This window comes from Bombus pyrosoma, linkage group LG5 (genome assembly GCF_014825855.1).
Source record: "Bombus pyrosoma isolate SC7728 linkage group LG5, ASM1482585v1, whole genome shotgun sequence".
Taxonomy (NCBI): Eukaryota; Metazoa; Arthropoda; class Insecta; order Hymenoptera; family Apidae; genus Bombus; species Bombus pyrosoma.
Window position 1 is genome coordinate 6,969,654 of NC_057774.1, and position 15,061 is coordinate 6,984,714.

General features: G+C 39.9%; 1 protein-coding gene across 11 annotated transcripts in view; it reads right to left on the reverse strand.

Annotated features, from left to right (window-relative positions):
* LOC122567671 (synaptosomal-associated protein 25) overlaps nt 1-15,061 on the reverse strand; it is a 28,729-nt gene that overhangs the window by 8,350 nt on the left and 5,318 nt on the right. For 4 of the 11 annotated variants that reach the window (XM_043726484.1, XM_043726485.1, XM_043726479.1 and 1 more), the window contains exons 2-5: nt 14,787-14,984; nt 14,480-14,521; nt 4,349-4,397; nt 210-327 (exon numbers count right to left, since the gene is read on the reverse strand). In XM_043726484.1, coding sequence (XP_043582419.1) covers nt 210-327; nt 4,349-4,397; nt 14,480-14,521; nt 14,787-14,885 — 308 coding nt within the window. In that variant the 5' untranslated portion in view covers nt 14,886-14,984. Of the gene's footprint in view, nt 1-209; nt 328-2,068; nt 2,118-4,348; nt 4,398-8,229; nt 8,279-14,479; nt 14,522-14,786; nt 14,985-15,061 lie in introns of those variants that run through there. The other 7 variants (XM_043726482.1, XM_043726487.1, XM_043726480.1 and 4 more) reach the window with 5 other exon arrangements.

Here is a 15,061-nt window from a genome sequence, read left to right on the forward strand (position 1 = left end):
CAGAGTCGACAGAAATTTTTGTTCCATAAGAACCGACTTCACAGTTTAGTTACACAGGGTAAATTTTATCTTTAGTTTCTTTACGAAATAGAGGTAGAAACGAAGCGTTAAAGATCGAGGATAGAATTTCTCGATTAGAGAGTGCGCTGTAAAGTAGAAGATAAGATTTGAAAGGGTAAGAAGCGTAAAACGATTCGGGACAGCCCTACTTGTTGCATGGGAGAACGCAGAGACCGCAGCACTTTTCCATTCCAGTGAGATTTTTCTCGGCCTCGCGCATGTCGGCGTTGATTTGGTCCATACCCTCCTCGATTCTGTCCAGTTGCTCTGTTTTATTGTACGAGAGAACATTGTTAACATCTTTCCTATCGCATCTTTAACGTAGCGTCCCGAAAGAGAGCAGACAGCCGACGTGAAAATAAAAATCGCGTTAGTCACTGTACCTCTACATCACGCTTGTAAATAACCAAACAGAAATTCGTTTGCTAAAAATTGGATACTCGAGAAATGAAAAACAAGGAAGGGGGCACGCTGTCCTATTCTCTTTCGAGGATCGGAATACTTCCTCAAAAATTGAAGTGAATCGTCATTTTTTTAAGCGATCAGGGAATAGAGCACTATTTGTTCAATTCTTTTTCGGATAACGTTAAACAATCCTTAAACGAATTAAAGGTTAAATTAGTTGCAAAATATTTAACGCGCTATTCCCTTATACTAAATGACGATTGATGGTTTCATAATACTCTACGAGGATTCATCGAGAGACTCCACTATATTAAGATTTAGCGTAATTATAGAATTCAAGCTACGATACAATGCAAAGTTCTACGCCCAAACAAAGAAAAAGAGATACATTACAAAAATATTTGCGATGATAATTGGTAGATATATTTATTAAAAATATAGTAAACGAATCTTTCTCTCGACGAAGGATCCTCGGAAAAGAAAAAAAACGAGTGCAACGAAAGTGCAACAGCTAAGCAAAGAGTCTCCCTACTAAGGGTAACCTAAGATCCTAAGATCGGGTGAGTAATACTGTATGTACTGGGGTGTACGGTGGATTCTAAGGGTACTGGGTACGAATTGAACCAAATATATTCACGAAGAGTAACGCGCTGATGCAAATGTGCCGGTCAACAAATACAATAGTAGATTTAATAGGCTTTGACTTACACCGTGCCGGAAGTACCGGAGGGATGCGTTTAAAACGTGGAGCGCGTATTCTTTTTCTTTTTTTACTTTTAATTCTTGTTTTCTTTTACTTGGGTTTGTTTGTTCGTCTACTTGTTTTGTTTCTGTATTTCTCTGTTTTTGTTCGTTCGCCTTCGTGAGATTACGTTCACGGAAGGAAGCGAAGATAAGAATAGGAGGAAGCAGGCGGAGAGAACGATAGGACGCAGAGAGAAAGAGAAAGATAGAGTGGCAGAGGAAGTATTAGAAATAAGAGAAATATATAGGATAAGGCGATGGAAGAGAGCAGAGCGATGATCGAAAGAAACAAGAGCGAGGAAGATCGAGGAGAGAGAATCGTGAATGCAACTGGAAGGAAATATTATGGTCATAGGCGATAGATAATCAAGGTATCAAACAAGATGCAATATTCAGGACAATAGAAACGTAAGAACAAGGGGAGAAAAGTAATTGATGATTGTTCGAACGTAAACGATCTGAACGTTGAAGGAATGTGAAGAGATGTCGAAAGAACGAATCTGTTGTCTTTTGGTGCATTTTGGTTAGTATCAGCCGTTCGATCGAAATTTAATTCCGACGTACAGAGGGTTGCATTAGTGTCTGGACGATTATTACACGCAATTAGTGTCGTATATGCATATATATATATATAATATCTATATATAATAACTATATACATATAATGACTATATATAAATATTATATACATCGGCGGGTGGAGAACGTATGGAGAACATATAATAGAATACATATAGAATATATATGGTCGTCGATCGTTGGCTTTTGTGTCAGTCGAGACCAGATAAATATATATCTTTTTTGTAAGAGACGTTTTACGTAAGTTTAATGTTTGTATGTCTAGATTGAAATGGCTTACCGCCTTGCTCGTCCAGCATTACGAGGGTTTTCATCCCGACCTCGTGGCTCTAAACAGGCAACCGACCAATCAGCGGCTTGTTAAACGTGAGGTACAGGAAGCACCGTCGAAACGCTCCCTCGCTTCGCTCCACGAGAAAACATTTTTCTAGCTGTGTCTCCCTCGTCCCGTGACTGAACCACGGGCCAAACAGAGACGCGACAGTTGACCCTTAAACTTCTTTACTTCGGACGCTAATCAACGAGGAATCGGACTCGCCCTGTGTCCACAAAACCCTCTTTACCTAGAGGGGAGCTCTAGAGAAAAAAGGACGGGCAAACTACGGGTTAACAGACTGATCCAACTAAACTAACTCAAAGCTCTTCGCACTACTTTCCGTCTTTCCATTCTATCTGACTACGTAACACTGTAACATAAATTGACAACAACCATCTGTGTCCATCTTTTCCTTTACTGTCTGTTCCTTTCTTTTTCGTTCTTTTCGTTCTCATTGGATTTTCATTTCTTTTGATAGAGCCGAGGAAGCCAGATTCATCGTGGATAGCAATTACACTTTTTCGTCCATCATCTTGATGATATATCGGAGGAGCGAGAGGGCGCGTACGACGACATTTTATCCTGATTATTAATTCTATTGCGGGTCAGGCTGCTGGAGGACTAGGATTTTTTTGCACTCGTAATAGCGAGTAGAATCGATGTGAAGTTGGATTTACCAACTGCGAAACGGCGACACGGAACATAGTGTTGGATGAATAGAGAGAGAGAGAGAGAGCCAGAAGAAGAGAGAAAGAGAGAGAGAGAGAGACGCGTGGTGAAGCGTCTTGAAAAATAATTGGCTCCACCGCGGAATGGGAAACTTGTCGAGCGTCTAACGCGGAACAGACATCGTCCTCCTCTGGTCGCTCCTCTGCTTCGTGTACTACAATGCACGGAGCGAAACAGCCAAAGTATTCTCGAGAACTGGAAAACGCTCGCTGAAAAATGAGATAACGAACCAAAGAATGAATTTTTCATCGATTCGATCGACGAAGCGAAGAAGCTAAGAGGGCCGACGATTCTTAAATATGATCGTCGATCGAACGGTTGGTAAATCCAACGTTTCCCGGGGATCGAAGAATTCTAGATTGGATTTTTGGGGAATTTATTAAATTGCACGTCGATCTGTGAAATTTCCAAGAGCAAAGATTAGCCAGTTAAAAATTATTAATAGCATTAACTAACGGCGAAACGTGGTTACACGCTCTACTATATATTTCTGTTATTATGGAGTGGGTGGCTTAAAGTCTCGTCGAGGAGCTGGATAATCGAGTCTACGATAGAGTAACAGTGAGGGGATGAACGAGGATGAGGGAGAACGAAATGGATTTAATCGATGAACCGAATCGAATTAAGGGCGAGTGGCGCGGTGGCGATGATGCGAGAAGTCGAATGTTAAATAGGAGCAGACAAAGGCGTAGAAGCAGATTAAAGGAAGAAAAAGACACGCTTCGTTTCCAGTGTAGGCACTCAGAGTACCGTGGCGCTGTAAGATACAGAATTAGAAGATTGTTTTAGCTAAAGGACAGAGAAAGAGATCAGAACCAGAGAATAAAACGCGCGTTCAGTTCCCGAACAGACAGGCGGAAATACACTTCTATAGTCGTTATATGTAGTCGTTGTGTTAATCTGTCGATATCCGGTTCAGTCTTCGGACGATTTTCAAAAAGCTACTTCACTTCCAGCGATTCTTTTTCTTTTAGTAGATCAGAAATCGAAACCACGTAATTTTTAACGAAACTCGAGTGTTGTCCCCTTATCAAAGAACACGGGCACGTTTGCCAGGGAAATTAAAATAACCTGTGAACCGACAGGACTCATAGTCGCGAATTTTTAACATCAAAAAACGAACACCACCGAATGGTACGCGTAAATACGTGTCAAAGTGTGTCCTATTTTGACGATCTAATCCCGTCAACCGTGAAAAGTGTACGAAAAGATCTGTCTTTTCTTTTTACTTTCTTCTGTTCTCTTTGAAGCAAACAAAAATTAAAAAAAAGAGAAAGAAATTATCCTACCATTCGAAATCGAATAAAGTAAAAAAAAAAACTTTGTTCGTCCGTATTCTATAACTTTTTTGTTCCTTTTTTCAATGTTCCGTTTCCTTTCATTTCTCGTCACTTTGCTCTCGCCTTTCTTTTTTTTTTTTTTTTAATATTCTCGACTCATTTTTCAAGAAGATAATTTACTTTTCTTAAAATTCTTTTTTCTGTTGTTTTGTTTATTGCTGAGGGAACTGCTTACCGCCTTGATGGTCTAACATCGTCAGAGTGTTCGCTGCGACCTCCTCGCTCTACGACAGGGTCGAAGGGCCCACACGTTAACGGAAATGAAAGATCGTTCAGTGATGCGCGAGAACAACTGCGAAATTAAGTCAGAGACAAACAAGCAAACCGCCGGGCACGTCTTGCCACATGGATCACATTTATATTCTCCTTTTTCCTCTATGAAATACCAAACGATGATCTCAACTCGAAGTTGCGCCTCATTTCTCGTATCTATTTTCTTCTGGCTCGTGAAATTCGATGGAACTCCACGAAACCCGAGTCGTGTGACAAAACGTGCCAGGTTGTAATAAAATAAAAATTTCATATTTATCTACGAAAGAAAATGGTTCTGTCCAAGATGTACGTCCATGAAATTGACTGTGAAAAGAAACGTTTCCCCCGATTTCTGATATCGGTTCAGATAATTTCTCATGGACGGACACCTTGAACACGATGGTAAACTAGAACATAACATATGAGAATACAATAATAACGACGAAAAGATAAAGGAGTGGTGGCGCGTATAAAAGAACGGTGAGAATGATAATAATGATATCGTAGCTAATCAGAGCGAAACAAGTGGGAGCGAGTTATACTAGCGCTAGAAAATTTACATGAATTTCGTCAAACTTCCACACGACGACGACGACGTCGACGTCGACGTCGACACGTCTGCTTGCACCATGCGCATCGCACTGCTAAGTATATATACGTAAGGTGATTTTCGCAAGAGACAACGATATATAATACTGATATTTGGCAGTTTCGAAGATGAGAACGTAGTGGAGACCTACGTATATAAGAAAATCAGAATTCTACGTGGGTATAAATATACCGAGCTGACGAAGCACAACTATGATACAACAGGAAAGAACGGGCGGTGAGAAAATGTTTCGAGTCTCGCCGCTTTCTTACTTCTTTTTTTCCCCTTCGTCGTTGCATCTCTGTCTCGATCAGTAAAAAGCATTACACGAATCGCGCGCTACTTTTATCCGACCTTGAATCGATAACTATAATCGCACAATCGCTAGTATTATATGCACGATACATAATAGTAACAAAGCAATAATAATTATAATAATAATAATGATGATGGTAATAATAATAATAATAATGATGATGATGATGATGATAATAATAATGATGATAATAATAATAATAATAATAATAATAATAATAATAATAATAATAAAAATAATAATAATAGTAATAGTAATAATATGTACACGACGGCGTCGGTAAACTCGCAGATAAAAAGCGAAGGACAATATAACACCTGCTTGGTAAGACGACGGTCGACAAAAAGTACCTACATTTGATGCAGAAGGATACAAATCAAGGTAAAAAGAAATCAAAAACAGAGTTAGAATATACGTACGTGTATACATATATGTATGTACATACAGACATGTGTACGTGTAAAGTACATATATACATATATATATATACACAGAAGGTGAGAAGAAGAAGATAGATAGGGAGCTTCATTAAGTACTTGTTTTGGGCTTTGTACACTAAAGAATATGAGGTACATAGGTTTTATATACATACACATACGTGATATATGTATATAACATTATCTATAGATTCGATACGCATATTCATATATATATGAATAGATATATAAACAATATGTACGTATTACACGTTGACTGATAAAGCGACACAGCTAGAAGCTTCGTGTTTGGCTACGAAGTAAAAAAAGATACACAATCCAAGAAAGAACGTGTGTATTTGTGAGAGGTATGGAAGAGAAAGAGAGAGAGAACGAAAGAGAAAGAGAGAGAGAGAGAGAGAAACTGACAAAATACATACGTATGCGTCTAGTCGAGATGCATACATATATACACGAGATACACGTCTACGGTTCGAGTACTTTATCGCTGTGTATAGAAAAAGAGAGGAGGCTGTCGAGAAATAGGGAAATAAAGATATATATATATAGATATATAAAGAGAAAGTGAGAGAAATGGACACACGAAGAAAGGGTTATTAGTAAGTAGAAAGACCGTAGAAGGGCGAAAAGGAGAAAAATATCGTAGACACACAAAGGGACGAAGAAACAAAACAGGGCGTTATAAACGAGTCAACTTGATCCCGCGCATGATGCTCTGTACAGATTTGATTCGATAACAGCGTTCTCGGATATCGAATATTCGTGTACTGACAGCAGCAGCAGCAATAGCAGCACCAGCAATTAAGTGTTTGTGATAGTCAGTGTCTTTGTCGCATAAGTAAGTAATTAGTGAGCAGTGTCGTATTCTAGTTATCTGTACAAAAATCTAGGGAAATCGATTGCATTTTAATAGAGTTACTTTATTCCAAGCATTCTTAAATGCTATTTTAAATGTAATCTTAATACAATCCTTTGAAGAACATTCGAATAATATTGTTTCCCAATACTTTTGCACTTGACCAATTGTAAAGAACAAAACAGTATTAGTAGTGTTGATGGTGTAATACTAGTAATCGTAGTAACGGTAATAACATAGTAGTAGTACTAGGTAGTAGTATTAATAGTAGTAGTATTTTGTATAGTACAGCTGTACAGTGGTAGTTGGCTGTCGCTTTTCATCGTCAACCGCGAATTCGCACTGTTTCGTTCGATACTTCCGCTATATGTATATTCTAACCCGCATTTAAAAAGCAAATCTACCGCTACTTTCTCGTTGCAAAATACTTCACCGAGCAGGGAGTTGCGTGTATAATTCTAGAAGTTTTCATGACAGTGTATATACGACGTAGTAGTAGGTGGAGAAAAAAAGAGAAATAAGAGAGAGAGAGAGAGAGAGAGAACGGAAAAAGAAAAATATAGAAAGAGAACGTCCGCTGGTCGAACGCGAGAAACTTTGATCGGGTCGATTAGCCAAGAACAGGTCAATTCGCGGAAGAATTTCAAGAGACAAACCAAGGGGGATTATATCTGGTTTGTCGTAGCGAAAGCGTGCGACGAGGTGGAGCACGATCGATCGGAAATGCGATCGAGGGTGTTTCTTCGCGCTTCACGGTACACAGAATACTCTATTAAAAGGATGCCTTCCTACGACCCGTATAACGAATAAACAGAACGGTTGAAAAATAGAAAGGGCAAAAAACTGAGAAGGAAAGATGGATAGTATACATCACGAGCAGATCGATCGATGGCTTGGTAATTCGCTTTCGGTCTCTTCGGCCGTAACCAGCCGGCGAACCGTGACACGTGAAGTCGACACTTAAACCCGTATCGACCATAGCTAACGAGGATAGATACCTTCGACGATGCGTATCGATCGACGACGCGAAACGCAAAATCATAAAATACCTTTCGAATTATTATCGGGGAAAGGTGAAAATGAAAAAGAGAACGGATAGAGACGCGTAGAGACGTGTTAACGAATCTCTCTCTGCGAAAAAAAAAAAGGTCAGGAGGTCACGAGTGTTCTCGAGATAAGCGACCGTGGCGAAGTACCTATCGATTTTTAGAGCCAGAGTTGGAAGAGTACGGGCAAACGGAATCGTCGAGAACAATGTTGGACGATAAAATGGAAAAAGGAACAGAGACGAAACATAGAAAAGAGAAGAGGAAAATATATAGATAAGGAACGCGACCGATTGGACGGCAGAAGACAAGATGGTGGAAAGGGTGTCCTCGAGGGATCCACGCGATATTCGGTATTCCCCCCGTGATCTTCCGTGCGAGCAGTGAGATTTTCACCACAGGAACGATCGAAGGACACCGGAAGGAGAGAGGAAAGGTACGATTTTGTGCTGAGGTCAGGTGTGCCACGAGACACAGTTCAATTGTTATGTAATCTGTGAGAAAAAGCCGAGGTTCCTTCATGTTGTTTTACTTATATGGCTAAAAAGCGATTCACTCACCTCCCTGGTCATCGAGTGCGACCAGAGTACGGATGCCAGCCTCCTTGCTCTACGACAGACAGAGGCAGCACAACACAGACAACCACCACCAGTGTTAGAGAGTTGTTTTTTTTTCTTTTTTTTTTTTTAGTAAGTATATAGTATAGTAATATTAGTAGTATATTAGTAGTATAATAGTATTACGGTAGGTAGAAAACGGAGAGTCGGAACTGTAACGGAAGTCGATGGATAGAAGTGGGCAAAACAAGTAAGTTAAGGTATATTTTGACAAAACTGTGCTGGATATATATCGTGACCGGATCGGGCTAAGTATCCGCGACATCAACGAAAAAGACGAGAAAAATCGATTATTTTTAATAGTATCTCGTTCGTTTTTTTCTTTTTTTTTTCATGTTTATCAGTTTCGTTCTCGATGGGTCTAGATCCGACGCTTTTTTTAATATCTGCGGATTTGTTAAAGCCTCTGACGCGCTCACGACGTAGACGATTGTAATAATATATATATACACACGTGTTTATATATTTACATATATATATATATTATCCTGCCTGTGATGCAAAGACAGGTGGGCAGACAGGTGGACACGTAACGAAACGTTTACGGACTAACACGTTACTGGCATTATTATTTTATAGTTCGAATGAGTATATTTCTCGATCTCTAGATTAGGCTTGTCGCTTGTTGTTGCTGTTGTTGTTCTTGATGTTGTTATCGATCATGACGATGTTGTTGTTGTTGTAGTTGTTGTTGTTCCTGTTGCTCTGTAACTGTCGTCGCCGTTGTTGTAGGTTTATTTATTTACTTTACTTTTTTTCTATTATTATTATTTGTCAGATCTTCCTTCTGGCTAATCGAGATTTCATTACAAGCGTGAAGGCTCGCACTGATTTTGATTCTTTTCTCTATATTGTTATTATTATTACGTTACTTTCGTTTAATGTTTTTTTGTACGTACTCATTTTGTTCTGTTTCAGTAGCGCGTGACGGGTTAAAAAGAACCGCTCTTTTTTTCGTTGGGAGGAATCTCGTTCTCTTCCGTCGCCGGTCATTCCACCGTTCTTCCTCCGTTCACCGAATGGAAGGAAGAAAAGGAAACCCACGCGAAGAAGAGAGGTCGAGCAAGAAAAAAAGAGAAATAGATAGAAAAAAAGAGAAAAAAAATAGAGTCAGAGAAATAGAGAAGATACTACTCGAAGAGTCTAGGAGACTGAATATACACGAATGAAAAGGAAATCCACAATACATATATATATATATAGTGTATGTAAAGAAAGTACCGCAGAATACAGAACGATACATAATATGTAGCATTTTTTCTTTTTTTTTTCTATGGAGAGGTAAAGTAAATCGAAAATGCGCAATACAAAAACGAAAGGTCTCGGTCACATTTTGAGTCGCGAGAATGTTGGTCATTTCTCAAAGATAAGCGTCGACTATCGCCGGAAGAATGTAGAAAGATACCAAATTTGTCGATTCTCTGGGAACCATTTCTCTCGTGTTCCAGATACGAGAACTCTCGGGACTCAAACAGACGAAAGACACTTAAATAAATACAAAGTAGAACACACGCACACAGAGAAATGGAAAGGAACCGAAAGGAGAGCATGAAGAGAGCGGCGAATGACCAGATGAGCAAAGAAAAGGAGCCGTGCTTTTCGACTGGGTAAACCCAACGAAGGAGGAAACGTTGCCGTGATCGTCGTTTTCAACAAACGATGCTTATCTTCTTCCTTTGCAATTCGAAGCAAGCCTCCCAGCAAGAGAGCTGGAGATCGACATTAATCCCGACGCGTTCGTTCTTATGCTCTCTCGTTTCAGCCAAACGAACGAGCTCTGATTCAAACGAATCGCGAAAGATACAGAAAGTAGACTTCCAAAGAGAAAAAAAAGACAAAAAATATTAAACTGGAGACTGCAAGGGAATCGTGCTATATAATTATCATCCACATTAAATGTTCGACAGTAGCCGGCGGAACTAATTAAGGACGAGCTTCTCCAGAACACTTTTATTTAGTCGGTCACGAGAACGGAAACAAAAGAAGTTCTTTGCTCCTTTCCTCGTTCAGCTTGAAAGAGAAGCGTGCGCATTCATCCACGTAGGAAATGTGCATGAAGTTTCAGAAGAAGAGAGAAAGAAAATCAAAACGAGATAGAGCGAGCCGTTGAATTTCAAGTTTTGGTTTTCGAGTATTTACCGGATATTGAATTTATCCTCGCTACGTTTCTACTCGTGAGTATCACTGAAAAATACCGTCGCGTCGTTACGCTCTTTTACTCGGGTAAATACTCTTTGGTCGAATATCGGGTGCATATATAAAGAAAGAGTTAAGAACGAGAAGTGGAAGAGTTTTTGATCGGTCGTATGGTGGTGACGGTGGTGGTAGTGGTGGTGGTGGTGGTGGTGGTGGTGGTGGCGGTGATGGTGGTGGATGATGCATAGGCATGTGAATGGCATCTTTTCTATACGGTGACACGGAACAAACGACAAACAAGACGAGAACGATCGGCTAGAGTCGCGACGAGACCGCGGCTGAAAGCATACCAAATAAAAGAACGAAAGAAACGAGGAGAATAAGGGGATGGCATGGAGACTCGCATGGTATCGGTGATTCTGTACGAACAGCAAAGTAGTTTTCTCCATGAAACCGAACGAGATCGATCGGGCAGATAGAAAATTTCGATCGTCAACGGGGCTACCTCTCTGTTCGCGTGCGAATCTCTCGTATGCGAGCTGTGTTTCTGTGAGTGGTGAGTGAATTGTGGTTGTGCGCAACAGAGATCAACGGAGTATCGATATAGAATGATACCGGGCCAGAAAAGTGACAGCACGATGCATTGAAAAAGATAGAGAGAAAATGAAGAGTGTTCTCGCGGAGGACAGGCAAACACACACAGGCAGCCATACAGCCAAGGCAAATAGGCAGCAAAGTTCGCGAAGATGATAACAGCCATCGGTTTTTACGAAAATAAGACTATTTATCAGACGATCGGTGTTCTCTTTCACAGGGGAAAATGTAACAAGCTATCCCGTATGACAACCTACATGCACGCGACCAATGTCACTGGAGGACATCGCGTCCTCGATTTAACTTTACTTCGGGAACTCTGCAAGCGAATAGGCAACAAACTTCTCCGGAACTTAGAAAGTATACCGACGACATTAGAAAAATCGATCGTGTAAAAGTTAAACTACTTTTGTTGGAATTAATTGATCGAATAATAGTCAGTATTAATAACTAACGTGTGCCTTGTAAAAATATAATATAATATAAATTCCCGGTATACATTTCGTTTCGGGAAGTTTGCGATGGCAAGCAGGCGGGCGATCGAGCAAGCGAGTGTAGTTTTTGAATTTTAAGCAAGCAAACACACACGTGGGCACACACCGCACACGTGGAAACACATACATACACAGCCAGCAACACGGACAATATTGATAAATGCCCGGTTCAGCCAGCAACACGGATTACATTGGTAGCAGCGACAGAAGTTGCCGATTATGCGCGCTCTTTTCTCGATTCGCAGACCAAAAATCGAGAAACGATCCTTCTTTCTTTCGTCGAGATCAGAGCTGTTGTTTTACTGTCGTTTACCTGTCTCGGCCAGCCTCTAATAGACAATCGCTTGACAAACTATGAGAAGAGAGAATCATAGACGTTCCCTAGAGGCTTTCACGCTTCAGTCGAGGCGAGCCCTTTTGTTCTCGACTCGACGATCGATTCTTTCTTCTTCCTAATACATTGCTGGTCGAATTAATTCCTTAAAGGGTTCCTTCATTAAAGATTTGTCAAATACCTCGAAATTTCTTCGTTTAAATAACTTGGAAACACGTTTATAGAAAAAAGTGTAAAAGAATTCCTTAAATACGATCGTCGACTCGATATTTTCTTGGGTGTGATTCACAATGGGAAAGAAAACGTTGCATGTTTGCATACAAGTTGCATGGAGACAAAGATAAAGAATAACAAAAAAGAGGAAGGGGGAGACGGAAGCAACTGAAAGAGGATTGTGCACGTACATACAAGAGGATCGTTATATTCTTCCGATATCTTTGTGTTCCGAAAGTTGAACACATCCTTCTCGACCGTTTCAATGATATTAACTAAAAATCGATGCGAAGAAACTCTTTCATCCTCGTCGTGATTTCATTGAAAACAGGCAAGAAATGGACGAGACAGATCGAGAAGAATTCGAAACAAAAAAGAAAGAAAGAACAGGGAGAGGTTGTAGGAAGAATAGAAAAGAGCGAAAGAGATACAAGAATAGGAGATCACACAAAAAAGCCCTATTACCCTCTGTTTTAATCGCTACGACTGTAATCATCGAGAATGTTCTACGCAACGTATAAAAAGATTGAACCACGTCATCTTTAAGTATACGTTACGACACGTATACGGTACGATAAAATTATTAAATAATACCGCGCAATCATCGATGTTCCTTCATTCTTTCTAAATCTTTTATCATATCAAAAACGTTCTCTGTTTTCCATAGCGTCCTTTCCAGAAGACCCAGTGCGTGCGTTGGAATTCACCGTTGCTGAAAAAAGATATGCTCCACCACTGGTAGCATTAAGAGACCTTTTCTCATCTTTTTTTTTGTCTAACTTTTTTGTGCTTGTCCTAATTGTCTTTGCACATTTGAAGCCTCTCGAAGCTCGAATATCTCAAACAAATTGACTGACATTGACAGCAATTTCATATACGTATATATATAAAAATATATATATATATATATTTATAGGTACGGGTAGCTTTCTTTTAATAGCATCCCGTGTATAAAGTATGTACGTACACTAAATAGTTGTTGACGTCTCCAGTGCTCGAAATGCGACACGTGCTAATTAGTGCAGCCACAAATAAGTAGCAAAAGAAATTGGAATGGAGCGACGCAACAACCTTTTAACCTCATCGCATCTTGATCTCTTCACCTATGGATTTTAGTATTCCACATGGTGTAAAGGAACATTTTAAATTGCGATTCAGAGATATGTTGTCTTTGAAAGAATCGTTTTCCTGAATAAAATGAAGATCACACGAATAAGAGATAATTTACATCCGGGTTATTAGGTGTCGATTACGTTCGCTCCTTCGACAATAAATGACAAGTTAAACGGGAAAAGAATGAAGACATCGGATGTACACAGTAATAGTTCCGCACACACTTATAGAGACGTAACATACATATATCGAGAATAGATATCCAAGATACGAGCATAGACAACGAATAATTATGCATGGGAAGAAAAATGCGGAGCTGAAGAACGTAGACAGAACACACGAAAACACGCGCACGAACGCACACGTTTCATTTTACTTTCGATAGATTTTTTATCAGCTTGATATCTTCCTCATTCCGTGACTGATGAAACAAGAGATATTTCGCGTGCGATGTATCAAGGTTAACACGAAGCGAATTTATAATGACATGACATTGTTATCGCGTGCATTCGTGCTGCGGATTACCGTCTCGGACCGCGTCGATGCGTCGTCTTACAATTCTTCCGAGTACATTCACGGCGATCCCAATGGGAACGGACATATAAATTGCTTGGCAGCCGTGCGATAACTTTCTTTTTTCTCCACTTCTTTCTTTAAGAGGAAAATGTCTCTTTTTGCTTTCGTAACGAAAAAATCCACGTTACAAAGCCACGCTATCCCGGATATGGCTATTATTTACTTCCGCTGACTACATACTGTTCAAAATTTATAGAAGTATTATAGGAACGAAGAATGCTTTTGGCGCCAGAGCTGGGTCAAATACTATTTCAAGATTCTTTAACGCTACATAAAATTTATCTGTCTTCGCTATATGTAGAAAGATCTTTGTTACGTTCGTTCGAATGCAACTTGCACTTGGTTCTCTCTCGTATACATAAAAGTATAATATAACTTCAGTGTTTTTATTCGGGCTAGCCGAAATAGTATTTTGCCCACCTCTCTACAGCGCGTCTTCATCCCTTTTTTTTTTTTATTCCTTTTTGTCTGACTTTGTCCCTTCAACTGCACACCGTCAAGTTCACCCGGGGATTGACCATGACGCCCATCTTTGCCGCGATTATAACACGCAACGATTTTACCAGCGACAATTAGACTTCTATAATTTCTATGATACAAAATCTGGGAGTAAAAACTCCGGGAATAAATCGCTGTAGTAACGAGGATCGAGGATTAGTACCGAGGATGATCGAGGATGAAGGTTAATGCGTAAATAGAAGAGAATAGTTTCATAGGGATGAGACGAACTCACCTCCTCGCATAGTGCCAGCATACGCCTCGTACTTTCCAAGGACTGAAACAGAACGCGTCACGTGGGTTAAGCAATGCGTATAAATTACAAATACAAAGTATAAATTACAATGTGAGTTCCAACGCAAACAAACAAATTAATGAATTAATTAGTATTTGGAGCAACGGACAATGCACGTGTTAAACGAAGAATTAATAAAAAAAAATTGCATCATTGTCAAACGGTAGATTCCTAAATGAATCAATTGAAAGAACCAATCATTATGAAAGACGTCGAAAGAATATCAAGTATCAAGGGATACACCTACCTCATCTGTAGTTTGATCGGCCTTTAATTGTAATTCCTGCAATTCGGTGCGAGGTGGGCCGCCCTCCACCGTACCCTGTGTTGGTGCCGGAGCAGGCATCTTGTCGGGTGCCTGACGATTTAACTATCTTCTACGATCGCACTTCCTCTTGGCTCGCTGTGTAACCCGCGCAGCTCCTTGTCTGTGGACTGGAACGTTCTGCAACGTTAAAGAGTAAAGGACAGATTAAACGACCATTCTTAAAATGCTTCTCTACGTTCTAACTAAAAAAACCT